The sequence below is a fragment of the Silurus meridionalis genome, chromosome 2, assembly GCF_014805685.1.
Source record: "Silurus meridionalis isolate SWU-2019-XX chromosome 2, ASM1480568v1, whole genome shotgun sequence".
NCBI lineage: Eukaryota > Metazoa > Chordata > Actinopteri > Siluriformes > Siluridae > Silurus > Silurus meridionalis.
Window position 1 is genome coordinate 15278610 of NC_060885.1, and position 13317 is coordinate 15291926.

General features: G+C 39.7%; 2 protein-coding genes across 5 annotated transcripts in view; one reads left to right on the forward strand and one right to left on the reverse strand.

The window, feature by feature from the left end:
• fancl (FA complementation group L) overlaps window positions 1-1048 on the forward strand; it is a 24463-nt gene extending 23415 nt beyond the window's left edge. Inside the window, exon 14 of the mRNA XM_046873561.1 lies at window positions 875-1048. Within this exon, the coding sequence (XP_046729517.1) occupies window positions 875-910 (36 nt within the window). The 3' untranslated portion in view covers window positions 911-1048. The remainder of the gene's footprint in view (window positions 1-874) is intronic.
• On the reverse strand, window positions 487-12681 carry vrk2 (VRK serine/threonine kinase 2). 4 transcript variants are annotated; one of them, XM_046873521.1, is made up of 14 exons: window positions 12133-12681; window positions 11492-11547; window positions 10755-10824; window positions 10070-10157; window positions 9871-9979; window positions 9293-9385; window positions 8977-9109; window positions 5407-5527; window positions 4925-4983; window positions 3974-4134; window positions 2313-2429; window positions 2072-2230; window positions 1549-1686; window positions 487-1318 (listed from the first exon to the last, which is right to left on the reverse strand). In XM_046873521.1, exons 1-14 carry the CDS (start codon window positions 12257-12259, stop codon window positions 980-982), a joined length of 1770 nt encoding a protein of 589 aa, XP_046729477.1. In that variant the 5' UTR covers window positions 12260-12681; the 3' UTR covers window positions 487-979. The 4 variants fall into 4 exon arrangements, with proteins under 4 accessions (XP_046729477.1, XP_046729486.1, XP_046729495.1 ...); XM_046873530.1 differs by lacking the exon at window positions 1549-1686; XM_046873539.1 differs by lacking the exons at window positions 10070-10157; window positions 12133-12681 and having other exon boundaries at window positions 11492-11548.
• Window positions 12682-13317: the final 636 nt, after the last annotated feature.

The window sequence follows — 13317 nt, forward strand, 5'->3', positions numbered from 1 at the left end:
TAGACAGCATTTTAAAAGCTACATTTCCGTTGCGTTTTTAAATGAAAACGTATTCGTGTGGACATGGGCAAAAGTAGTTTTTTTTTTTTTGTGGAGTTAGGAGCAGACTCTCTTCGATGCCAAAAGATCGGCGCTAGACTGGTTCTGCAAAGCTGTGATTGGTTGTTACGTTGTGATGCAGCAGTTGCCATGACAGTACAGCGCCCTCCGACCTTGCGACTAAACACATGGAAAACATGAAAGATTCAGTCTCAGATTCATGCATCAGAGATTGTAACGTAACGCATGTTATAGTTAGAATTTAAAAATCATTATTTCAGATGTTAAATATGGTCTTAAATTCTTTATGGAAGTCTGCATATTTGAGTATGAAAATAAATAAAAAATGTTTAGGAACTCTGTTTAACTCGTTTAATTTGGTTCAAAATAGTGGTACTTGTAAGAGGACCCACACTAAAAATGTTTCCCCCCAACATGACACATGAGTACACCTATTAAACTCAGGTTTAATAACAGGATTAAACTCACAGGTTAAAAAACATTGTTACATATAAAAAGCATGCATGAATTTACTTTTTTGAATTTCCTCCATGTCTTTTTTTTTTTTTTTTTGTACCCACCTGCTGCTATGAGCATCCCACAGCAGCAGAAGTGGTTTTGGGTCTTTTTCTGTTTGGATTTACATTTTATTATTATTATTGTGTGTGTGCGTGCGCGCGTGTGGTCAACATGACCAATGAAGAGTAAATCCCTTGTTGAGTATTGAACAGAATAAAACAGTTATGATATGATGAATTAAAACAACAGTGTATTTGTTGAATTATTTTCAGACATTAATACGTTTTTTCTTTTTTTTTTTTTTCCCCTTCCACAGCCCATCACAGTGAAAATGGCCATACAAAAACCGTGACCACTCTGTAAATTGGTTGCCATGTCATTTCATTCTTGATAATGGAATATGAAAGCCAACACTGTGTGTTCAATAGATTTTAAATGCAAGTAGAAAAAGAAAGAGTGCAACAGTAATGATACATGCATATATTTTACAGCTCCGCTGTGTAAAAGGCTTGTCTTTTGAGTTCTCTATATCATTCCTGTTGCTTTGTGGCGAGTAAAAGTCACTGGGCACATCAGCATTCAATTGATGTCTATTATAATCAATTTCCTCCAACTGGGAATATTTTGGTTTGTCCCAGCCATTTCTTCTCCAGTGGTCAGTGACATCAGGGATGAAATCCTGGAGTTCTGGCTTATTGTGCTGTTTCCAGATTTGCAGACTGTTCTCTTCTCCTCTCCCCAATCCAAATACCGGAGCCAACTTTTTCACCAAAATACAGAGAGCAAAGCATGCACTGCATTTCTTTTTTTTCTTTTTCTTTTCCAAGTCAGACATAGTAAGACGTGATCATTTTCCTCCTTCATTATAGTTAACCAATATAAATTACTTTTTCATATGTATCATTATTTTTACTTATTTGTTCACTTATGTATCCATTAAACTTAATCATTTTGTCATTTATTATTTGTGATTTTGAGAGGCAGGATTACTTGTTGGTTTCTTTGCGTTTGCTTTGTGCCTTCTCGTGTTTTGGGGTGGAATCTTGGTGGTTGAGGATCGTAATCGTCTTCCTGGTCATCATCAGGGTCACTCCTGGACCTCACGCGTGTGTCGGCTGCAGAATTGACCTTGTACGGTTTGTACAGTAAAAAATGTGATTAGTAACTTATGGATATCAAGATATTTTGGGGGGAGGTCATGATAATGGAATTTATCCCTTACTTGCTCTTCTGTCTTTATTTCTCTTTGCCATTTTTTCCCCCAGTTTTTAGAGTAGTAATGTAATTAAAATAATAATAAATCATAATAATAAAGTAATGTAATTAAAAATTAATGTAATTTTCATAGTAATGTAATAGTAATTTATTTTTTCCTTGATCATACTTAATCACTATAAATACATTTTATATTAGTATACATATTATTTCAACTTATTTGTTCACTCATGTATCCAAACATTTTTTATTAATCATTTTGTCATTTATTCTTTGTGATTTTGAGAGGCAGGATTACTTGTTGGTTTCTTTGCGTTTGCTTTGTGCCTCCTCGTGTTTTGGGGTGGAATCTTGGTGGTTGAGGATCGTAATCGTCTTCCTGGTCATCATCAGGGTCACTGGCCACACGCCTGGACCTCACGCGTGTGTCGGCTGCAGAATTGACTTTGGAGGGTTTCTACAGTAAAAAAACATGATCAGTAACTTAAGAGTATAAAGATATTTCTGGGAAATAAATGATAATGGAATTTATCCCTTACCTGTTTCTCTGTCTTTGCTTTTTCTTTGGTTCTGTACTGAAGTTTAGTGAGGTCTTCATCATGAGTCACAGGCTTTGGTTTAGTTGATCTAATGGCAGGCTGAGCCTGACTCAAATACTTGAAGAAGGAACAGAGTGAAAAACTCGATTTAAAGAATTTCACAAAGTTGGTAATCATACTTCAGAGGAAAAGGGCGGACTGGAAATCTTGATAACGCAGCGTGAGCATAAGTCCTTGAGTTTGGCTCTACACACTTTCTCTCCTCTGTGCTCTCAACCTGACCTGGATCCTGAGAGTAAAGCACCTCTCCTGATTAATGACACCCAGTGCTCTCCCTGAGGTGGCAACACTCCAAACTAAATTTGGCCACAGATCACTGCTGAGGTCAGGTGTAGGCAGAATAAACTCCAGGAGCGTCGGAGTAGTGAGTAGTCTTAGAAGAGCTATACCTCTCTTGGCCAGAGGTGAGATACACGGGTGAAAATGCTGGTTGTGTTTTTCAATTTTATTTAAAGGAATCTGAGCTTGACCCTGCAGCAGGAGATGAACAGAAATCATGGGGAATATACAACTACAAAGAAAAGGGGTTTCAAAGACTAAATGCCCATAGTTTTGACACTGATCTTTTCCATCTGTGCATGAGGTTTGGCTAGAGATACTGAATCTCATTCAGCAGCTTTGTATTCCTCTGTGAGCATTCTGAATGTGTGCTGTATACTGTATGCGAACAATGCGGCGCATTTTTGAATCCACACGAGATCTGTATGCTACAGGAAAAGAAAATATCTAAATTTTGAAAGTCAGGACAAGAATGTGCTGTTAGAGGTTATGATATCCGACACACACAAAGGCAGTAAATTACATCGAAAATGTTATGACTTTACTGACTTTAACACTGACACCTACTCTTTAACCATAGATCAGACTGCTGGCCAGTTTCACATGGAAATGAGAGGCAAAGCAAAATCCACTGTAATTCTAAGTGGTGATCTTTTGGCCTCAGGAAAATGTGTGCATTCAATAGCCTTAAATTGCCCTGCTTGGCCTTTCATCGAGTTCAGTGGTTCAAGTTAGCAATGAGGAGTGGTAAAGTGATTCTTACAGAATGAACGCCTCCAGGCCATTGCCTCTTGACAGGGTTAGTAGAGGTTAACCTATGACACCAAGTCAAGATTCTCTGCATCATTTAGCCATACAGTGAATAGAAAAAGAAGAAAAAAAGTACAGTTCCTATTTCTTTTCACTATAATTCTTAATCTTAAAGAGCTGTGCAGAAAATAGTAATTTGGTCAGAGACATAGATCTGCTGAAATGCTATCTTTACCATGTATATGATTCCTATAAATAAGAGGGATCTAATGAAATTGCTCCCTTACGATCATGAAGCTGTTTTAAGCTGGAGGCTTTAGACAGGTCCGAGTCTGTCACCACTCTGTAAATCTTCACTCCGCCTTCCTTTGCACTACCTCCAATAGGAGTAGGAGTGAGCGTTCATGAGAAAAGGTCAGCAGAGGTTCTTTCTCAAACCTGAGCATCTTCTGCTCTCTCCCAGACAGATAAATCTACCGCAGCCCACAAGCTGATCTCTGCACTCCAGCCTCTGCTCATATGGTACCTATTAAGACAGGAACTTGCGCGGGCCAATGCGTTTTCGTGCTTACCCTGTTTGCCGCTGGCCTGGATGACTCGGCTGCTGTCGGCCTAGAGAGGTCCAGTGGGCCTCGGGGCCTAACATTTGATAGCACCTTCCTCAGAGCATCGTAGTCTGGTTTTTCTTTGTAGCCCAACATTTTTACAGCCAGCAGGTACTGGGCTACTTCAGCTAAGGAAAACAAATCAAAGAAGGAACAAGTCTAGTTAGTAATGCTATATTATTCACCACGGCTCCTTTAAATCATTCATCGCAAATACAGTACTGATCTTTTGAGGTAGTTGGTAGATGATGGCTACGATTTATGTTTTAAAAGGTATAGCAACTTTAGGTGACTGTCAGCTCAGGTAGTTGCATATGACATGTGAAATGGATCACCTTCCAGTGTGTTAACAAAATGCTGCAGACAAATCATGATCCCGTGATCCTGAACAGCGAAGCCAGAGCCAAGTGTCACTGGTGCAGAAGTGCACTACATTTTTATTCGAAAAGAACAAAACGGGGCATCATCCCGGTACACGGACCGTGACAATAACACAACGGCGAACGTGCCTCAATATTCAAACATGCACACAAAGGTGTGTCTAATATGGCTGATTTTCATTCTTCAGTATAATAAATAAGCTGCCAACAGCACTAGGCCAGTATGCAGCGTCTCTCTAACGGAATGTATATCACATGCATGGCATTGATGCATGCTCGAGGCCTTATCTCTTTGGTCCAGCTGCAGTGAGTCTCTCAGGGTTGGGCAGAATAAGACCTCATCATAATCATAGATCACAAAACCTCTTTTCAGGAGACATGCTTGCCCTTTTGCTCTGTGCCGGGAATAAAGATAATGCATGGCTGGATTGGGCTGCTGATGGAGGAAATGCAGGGTGGCGCAGTCACTTAACCACACCTTGTTGATCATTATAAGGGGTCTGTGTATTCATTGTGAAATACACTTGTTCTCTCTTACCTAGATTTATACCAGGACTGGACAGTTGGATCACTGAGTGTGGCAGGTTATCCATGAGCCTAAATCCAAAAGAGTGTAAAGGTTAGCAAATAATTACAGGATTGTCAGATTTGTGATAAATTGATAATCAAACCAAATACACTACCGATGGTTTTGAAACTGCATTTTAACTGAAATTGCTCGATTTTGAATTAAACTAGAAGACTACCCCTTTGTTCTTCACATTAAACTTTGTTTAATAAGAATATGTTTCTCAAAAGTTGTGTCTCAAAAGAAACCAGAGGGAAAAAAAAGGCATTTTCCAGGCAATAAAGTCATCCACATATTTTTGCCAACTACACTTTCAACACTTTTACTAAGAAGTTCAGAGAACGCTGGACACCGAATAACCGCAGCAGCTGTGAGCCTGTGATCAACAGCCACCAAATACACAGTCGAGTGCTGTTTCTGGACCTGTGCAAGAAAAGGGAAAGCATGCGTACTTAGACTTGGCCTCTTGGACCTGTACTGGATTCCTGAGCACTGACAGCCAGGGGAGAGTTCCACTCTGCCAGTGGAGCAGGCAATAGCCCAGCACCTCCAGGTCCCCACGTCTGGATGGAGCTGCCACAGAGAAAGAGAGGAGTACAGAGCATAAACATGGTAGTATGTGGTGAGAAAAGAGAGAAAGGGGAGAGATAAAGTAGAATAAGAGAGAGATGAATACCTGGCGTGATTCAAGATTAAAAAAATAAATAAAAAGGAATCCTTTGATTAAATGGTCTGTCGCTGGCCACTGAATTATGCCCTTATAAAAAAGACAGAAAGGGGGATAGCGATGAAGAGGAGTATTATGTTTTTTCAGCTGGTGCTCTTGCCTAGCCAACAGACAAGCAGGGCCCTTGAAAAAGAGGTATAGATTTGAAAGACTGGTTCAGTTTCCCCCCGTCTGTCCAGCTACCCCCCACGCGCACACACTCGTCTGGTCTGAAGGCTCGTCCCAGGAACCTGATACTCGCGGCCTCTGACACGATCCAGACGGCCCATGGCCTGGACCGACACTTTCTCCACCACCGAGCCAGGCAGTAAAACAAAGAAATAAATGTCTGAGACCAAATTGTTCCCACATGTTACTGGATTCCGTGGGCTCTGTGCTGGCCACAAGAGAAGACCCAGGGATCAGCAAATATGTGTGTACGTGTGTGTGCGTGTGTCTAGAACCTCCTCTACACCTTAACATCAGCTAGACCACATTACACAACTGCCATCTAGTGTAAACACACTTCTTCACACACGTAACCGCCATTTCTTTCTCGCTCTATAAACACTCTTCGTCACCCTCTCTTTTATTTTATCTTCCAGAACTGACCATAGTTTAGTCTGACCATATTTTAATCACTAGGGCATGCTAAACACTTGCAGGATCAACACGCTTCTTTTCAACTTTGAGAAGAGAGGAGATGATGACAGTCTGCGCATTCCAAGTCTTCTGTCAAATAGAAGTTAAAAGAATCGAAAGACCGAAGTAAAAAGGGCAAGCATGGAGGATTTTAAAGAACAGAAAATTGCCAACAACGCTGCAAATACGAAAGGTTGACCAACGCTGTTAAATATAAAAGGTGTTTAGTAAATAAATAGGACTTACTTCACCTGCCTTGGTTAAATATGTGGGTTAACATAACAGTAAGTGGGTCCATTCATGGAAAATCTCCAGTTTCATTTTGTCAATAAGGGTAAATTAAAGCACAGAGCGTGTTCGTGCCTGGAGAGTTTATCAACTCAATACTGTAACTGCGGTCCATCTCCAGAGAAATTACCTATTGACTGCATTCATCAAAGAGGAAAATCTCAGCCTAGATCCATGCCTGCCATTGATCTCGCCATGCCCATTAGGTGATCTTGCCTGCGAGCTAATCTCACAGCCAGGCCCAACAGGCCACACGGTTATAGTTTTCCCCTTAATAAGCCTGCATTTTAACAAACACAAAATATGTTTTTAATCTCCAAAGACCCAATACATTGTAATGACCTTGGACAAAACATTAAAAATGAAATGCTTCTAAAGCATGTTAGCCTTGATACAGAGACCCTGGCCTTGAGTGCATAAAAAGGCATTGCTTACTCTATTAGCACCGTGGTTTAGTTGTTACAAGAGAGGAAAAGGTGGGACTGAAACCCAATCGGTTTGAAAACGAGCATCCGTGAGAACAAGGCGTTCCAAGCCAGACACAACACCTTCCATCAGTGCCAGGCTGTTGTTCATAATTATGGCCCATTGTTATTCAAATTACCTAAAGTGCTGTGTCAAACTCTTGAACCTCTCCTTCTGAATTTCAGCCATTTCTCTTCAGCCCTACAGGTGATAATTAGGCCTTTAGCACGGAGTTCAGCGGGAAGCAGAGTGCCTGTCTCCTCACTCCTCACCATGGTAACACATCAACATCTACGCAGGGTGCCAGGGGCCACGAGCAAAGGAACACTCTACAATCTGCATTCATCTACAGGGGCGACTTGACGCTAACGACCTACACAACAGCTGTCAGCTCATGATGAGAAGTCCACTACCGTGACTCCAAAATCAGGTTTGTCACTTCTATATGGTTTAATGTCGAGCACAGCTAGGGAACTGTATATTTTTCTCCAGTTCTCATTATTCAGTCCATCCTATGATGCCATCGTGAGTGCCGATTATAATACACTGCTCTATACAGTAAAATTTATGTGCCATGACCACCTATGCATCCAAGAAGCAGGCCACAGAATGAAGACCATATGGAAAACCCTAAATGTGTGCAAATTACTAACTGTCATGTAGCAAGAACTTGGGTTTACTCCAACAAGAACAGACCCCTGTTTGAACCTAAATGTTATTTACTGTCGTTCTTACGAATTATCATGTACTTTGGGTCTACATCCCAGCCACACTCATGCTCCACAGAAAGACTTTTCACCTGATTTTTTGTGTTCATGTTCCAGTGTTTGCTATTTCCATTATAATTTAAAACTGTACTTACTGTTTGGTGTATCAGCTAAAAAATTTAAATGAAGTTAGGGTAAAATAGGAGTATTCGAAACATATGGTTTTGGTTTTAACTCGTCAGCAACCTATTAGCAGTCAGTAATGATATTTAAATTGGCATTCTTAACTTAAATTTACTGCAGAGTCAGCATCTCATCTTATACTTGAAACTTAGTGAACTGACAGCAGGAACATGGCTATTAGGAAGCTTTACCCTGCTATGGATTTCGTATTGAACCTACTCCACTGCCTGCACTACTTTGCAGGCGAAAATATTGGCTTTGAGTCCCAGGCTAACAAAACATCAAAGCTTTAATTAATGGTAAATGCAAACAAGATGCAGGTTATCACTTGGACTATTTAGGGAATTGTTGAATTAAGTATGGCCAGGTACACACAACCGAGTCAATCAATATCCCATAAAAAAAAAGACTGTATGTAATTTACAGCTTAATGTGTTTCCAATATCTCGATTGGAATTAAGAGTGTGATATGCTGGATGTAGTGGGCCTGATATAGGGGGAAATACACTCACTGTAAATACAAGTTCTATAATAGGAATGATGTGCCATTTTAAGCCACGTGTGGCAGTTTGAGAAATCCCTTCAACTATACGCTGCTCTTTTACCTCAACGTGCATTAATCTCAAGTAACAGTTATACCTAGAAAATGAGGAACTCTGAAAAGTTAAAACATTATTACGACTATTAACAAATATTGAATAGTTACACGTTTACAATGTGAAATAAGCTGTCTTTTAGGAAAAAGGGGAAAAGTGTCTTGTTGCCTTTGACAGATTGTCATCAATTGTGTAATCACTGGTACATCGCTTAAATAATTGTTCAATTCATCCATTTCCGTTGTCTAGATATATTGTTATAAATATTAAGGTTATGTAATACACCTAATGCAGTCTGTTACATGTCTTGAATTGCACTTCTCTCTATTGATGATGTGAACGAGACATTTTGACAGACTTGCTATGGCCATAATAATCAAAGCCTGGCCTGAAAACTCTAAATAAAATAAATGAATATATCAGTTATATATTTACCTACACCTCTGTGAGCATCGATGCTTGTATACTCAATTGTGCCGTTGTGGCCTTTCTTTGGGTTCTCTTTGTAGTCTTTATGCTCTCCGTTAGGACGGTATCTGTACGACAGACCGTAGTCAGCCAAGTACACCTGCAAAAGATGACGAATTTACCGATCTTTTGCCAGATGAGGAAGCTCATAGCACAGGTCAGTCAGCTTGAAAGAAATGCCTATGCCATTTTGGTGCTCAACATTTAAAACAATTAAAGGAATGACCTGTGCGCTAAAATCCCTACAGTGCAGAATTTCTAATGTAGGCAAGAATGCACTAACCTTGTCAGGGTCTCTGTGGCCCAGTAGGAGATTGGCAGCCTTAATGTCAGCATGGACATATTCGTTATCATGAATATATTCCAGGACGTCCACCTGTTGAGGACAAAGTGACAGAGGTCAGGGTTAACAGATGAATAATTTAACCTATTCATAATGACCCTCCATAATGACTGCTGACAGCATACGACTCTTGTGGGTGGACTCGAGGGCTGTTCACCAAAATCATTTTCAGAATTGTTACAGTGGTGTTAATAGTATCTAGTTTAAACTGCCTGGATAATGTAATAATGTATATTGTGAAAGGGCCTAGATGCCAGGATCATTTTGCCGTGATTCATATCTTACTAGTGCTGTTGTGGTTTGAAATACTAGTGGCTATTAGTGCTATTGTGGAGAACTGAACAACATGGCGGTACAATAAACACAGCACATTCCATTCTAACAGACATTTCTGGGCAGAATGATAACACTTTTAATTAGCATTACTAATGAAGAAGCTCAGCGAACCATACTAGCCGAGTGCACCAAAGTTTTTCTATACTAGACACAGTGAATCCACATTACAGATGATGGCTTACCATGAGGCAACCTAACTGCAACACTGTCTGCTTCTTCAGCTGTTCAGCATTATCCACAAGCACCTTCTGCAGGTCAGTACCCAGGCGGTCCATCACCATGAACCTGTACCTGCTCAAAAACACAAGAGATGCATATATTCAAAGCTCAGCAGTAATGCTTTCATTGCTATTATCATGAGAAGCACACACCAAATCGTACCTTGTTCCATTATGTTCGGAGAGTCCAGCACCCCAGTAGGTTGGGATCCCCAAAAAATCAAGCTTTTTGACTCTTTTCCAATTACTGACTAAAACATTTCAAATAAAGACCCATTAAATGTTAATAGATTGCATATGAAGTGAGCTAATTACGTTTCATAGGCACACACTTACACACTCGCACACAATTCTGTGTAGCTGCGAAGGAAATTTTGACTGGTGATGCCCCAGACTGACAGGTGGCTGTAAATCCTTTTGAAGAAATCATCTTCATCTGCAATTGGGTCACTCCACAACAAGGGAGGGCTTATGCTAACAACCACAGAGGTGCATGTTTGCTTTGGCTTATTAATTCGTCCAGTGAGGCTAATTTACATCCACAACCTCTTCATCAGTGACATGTACTTAAAGTGTGAGAACTCTCAGGTGAAGTGGTCTGCAGCACTTTCATTTCACAACGCTCTCAATAGTGCATCTCTTCATTCTTTTATTTCACTCTCGCTAACGCCCAAGCCTTCAAATGGATTTTGCATTGACTTGATTTAAAATGTGGAACACAAACATGTATGCCAGTACTTTAAATATATATATATATATATATATATATATATATATATATATATATATATATATATATATAGTCCTATGTTATTTAAAGCTCAATAGTGAACAAAAGAATTACTTACTACTTTCAGGTTTTGCTGCTCTTTGATAAAACTTCAGCTCGGAGAACAGAGGTCCATTTTCATGATATTCCTGACAAAAAACAAACAAACAAAAAAAAACAAGAAAATAAGCAAGAACTGTAATATGCCAAAATAAAAAAGAAGGAAGCGATGCATAATGAGAATTACGTTTTTAAAAAGTGATGAAGTTTAGAGAAGTGCACCAAAAACCAAGGCAATTTATAAAATCCACTTTGTGATATTTACCATATGCAATCACCAGGTGGGATAACTGAGTTCAGCCCAATTCAGTTTTACCATTTTAGATAAACTTTCTTTCGGCTTCTCCCGTTAGGGGTCGCCACAGCGGATCCTCCGCACGTTGATACGCTGGATGCCCTTCCTAACGCAACCCTCCCCAATTTATCCGGGCTTGGGACCGGCACTGAAAGTGGCTGGGGATGGTACCCTGACCGGGAATCGAACCCGGGTGGGAGCGCTGCGTCTTAACCACTAGACCACCAGGGGACCTTCGGTTTCACCATTTTAGATATGATACTGATATCAGGTCTCCGGTACTGATCTGTTACTGACATACTCAATGTAACTCATTCCTTCTGATATTAAGTTATGTAAAACATCACAAGGTATGATTGATGATTGGCTGTCCCGTGTGCACAGGCAAGATGTGAATATTATGTCTGTAATATTTCGGACGTAAAAGAATACTGTGGTTGGGACAACAAAACTGTACTTACGATTTTAATCACATAGTTGGAATCCTCTGTTACAGGTGTTTCAACATGGTCTGAAGCTGGAGAGAAGAGGAACAGGAGAAGCACAGTAAGCAATTCTACTTCTGGGTTAATACATGACATATTAGCAAGTTACAAACAGACAGAAAGATAGATGACATACAGACCAACAGACAGATAGAGTAGTAATTGATAGATTATTAGAGTAGTAATAAATAGATGAATAAATCGAGTAGTAATAGATAGATGAATAGATTTAGTAGTAATACATAGATCAGGTAAAGTAGTAATAGATATATTAATAAATATAGTAGTAATCATTATTTTAAAAATAATCTTTATGGTCATCATTAACACATTAAATACAAAAATAATATTCCAAAATATATTCAAATAAACGTTTCCTCTTTTCTTTCTTTTTTTATTTATTTTTAAAAAATGACACCAATCATGAACTCCTCCAACTCTATCATTTAGGAATGAAGTAACACATAGACAAGATCTCATTTAATCAATCAGTCATCGTGACACTTTCAGAACAGATAAACTGTCCAAACAAATAAAGCCTATCCGTGTTCCTGAAGCTGTGTATTGTAGTCAAATGCACACTTCTCTAAATAAAGATATTACAGGCATTGAGTTACCGAGGTAAATGACTCCGAAGCCTCCTTTCCCAATGATTTTGCCGAGACGCCACTTTCTCTTTTCTGTGTCTGTCAGTATCCATCCTTCAGGCAGAGGACAAGGCAATGCTTTTCTCCTAGGAGGCATTAATGTAGGCAGGTAAGAGCTATACGTGCTTATGTCTTATACAACGACGCTAGAAGGTGGACGGTTAGGGGTTTTCCACTCGATGCCCACTCAGCGTACAAATCACAGCTCAACCAAACGGAGAGTGAAAACAAAACGGACGCTGTAGAGTTTGTTTAGTGAACATGGATTTCTGTACCTCTAGCTAAGCTAAGCTAAGCTAAGCTAATACTTATCTAATGTATACTTAGTAGGATTTTGGCACGGAGCTAAATTCTGAGCAGGCTATTTATGCTAGACAAACTTTACATGCAAATATCGGCGAAAAGGCAAATATTTAAAAAGTTTTTTGTTCTGTCAGATATTCTGCCTAACACCCACAGATGTTCCAACTTCCTGAAAGTTAGGCTTTAGACACTGCGGCTACATTTCAGAATGACCAGGTTACAACCAATTGGAATTGAGACCGGGCGATCATTCATAAGACAACTACCAATCATGTGCGTTTGGAGGCGGGCGTTTGTTGTGACACACAAAGCACCATAGGCTGAAATCGACGTCGATCAATCGTTTAGTTTAACTCTCCTTTATTTTATTGTATGATTCTTTTTATTTATGTTTTTTTTTTTTTTACCGTTGTTACTTATGTAGGAAATACACTGTACATTCTTAGGGATTTTTTTTATCTTTTTGATTTACAAATAAAAAAAAAATGTGATGCTTTGAGTACAATTCTCTCATACTGACCACTCAATTTTCAACATGGCACCTCATAGCAAAGAACTCTCTTAGGATTTAAGAATTAAAATTGTTGCTTTCCACAAAGATGACTTTGGCTATAAGAAGATCAATAACACCATGAAATTGAGTTTCAGTACAATGGTCAGGGTCCTACAGAGGTTATCCAAGACTGGATCCACTCAGAACAGTCCTCGCAAGGGTCCATCAAACGAGTCGATTCCTCGTGCTGTGGGTCAGGTGCAGAAGCTGCTCAAGAAACAGACGCATGAGTGCTGCCAACACTGCTTTAGAGGCTGCAGAAGCGAAAGGTCCGCTTGTCACTGCTCAGACCAAACGCC

Coding starts and splice junctions, on each gene's coding strand:
- vrk2 (XM_046873521.1), bottom strand. CDS start 12,259: ATGCCTCCTAGGAGAAAAGCATTGCCTTGTCCTCTGCCTGAAGGATGG. Junction 10,158..10,754: donor AGCAGCAAAACCTGAAAGTA/GTAAGTAATTCT, acceptor GAAATGTTTTAG/TCAGTAATTGGAAAAGAGTC. Junction 1,687..2,071: donor AAACGCAAAGAAACCAACAA/GTAATCCTGCCT, acceptor AAACCGTACAAG/GTCAATTCTGCAGCCGACAC.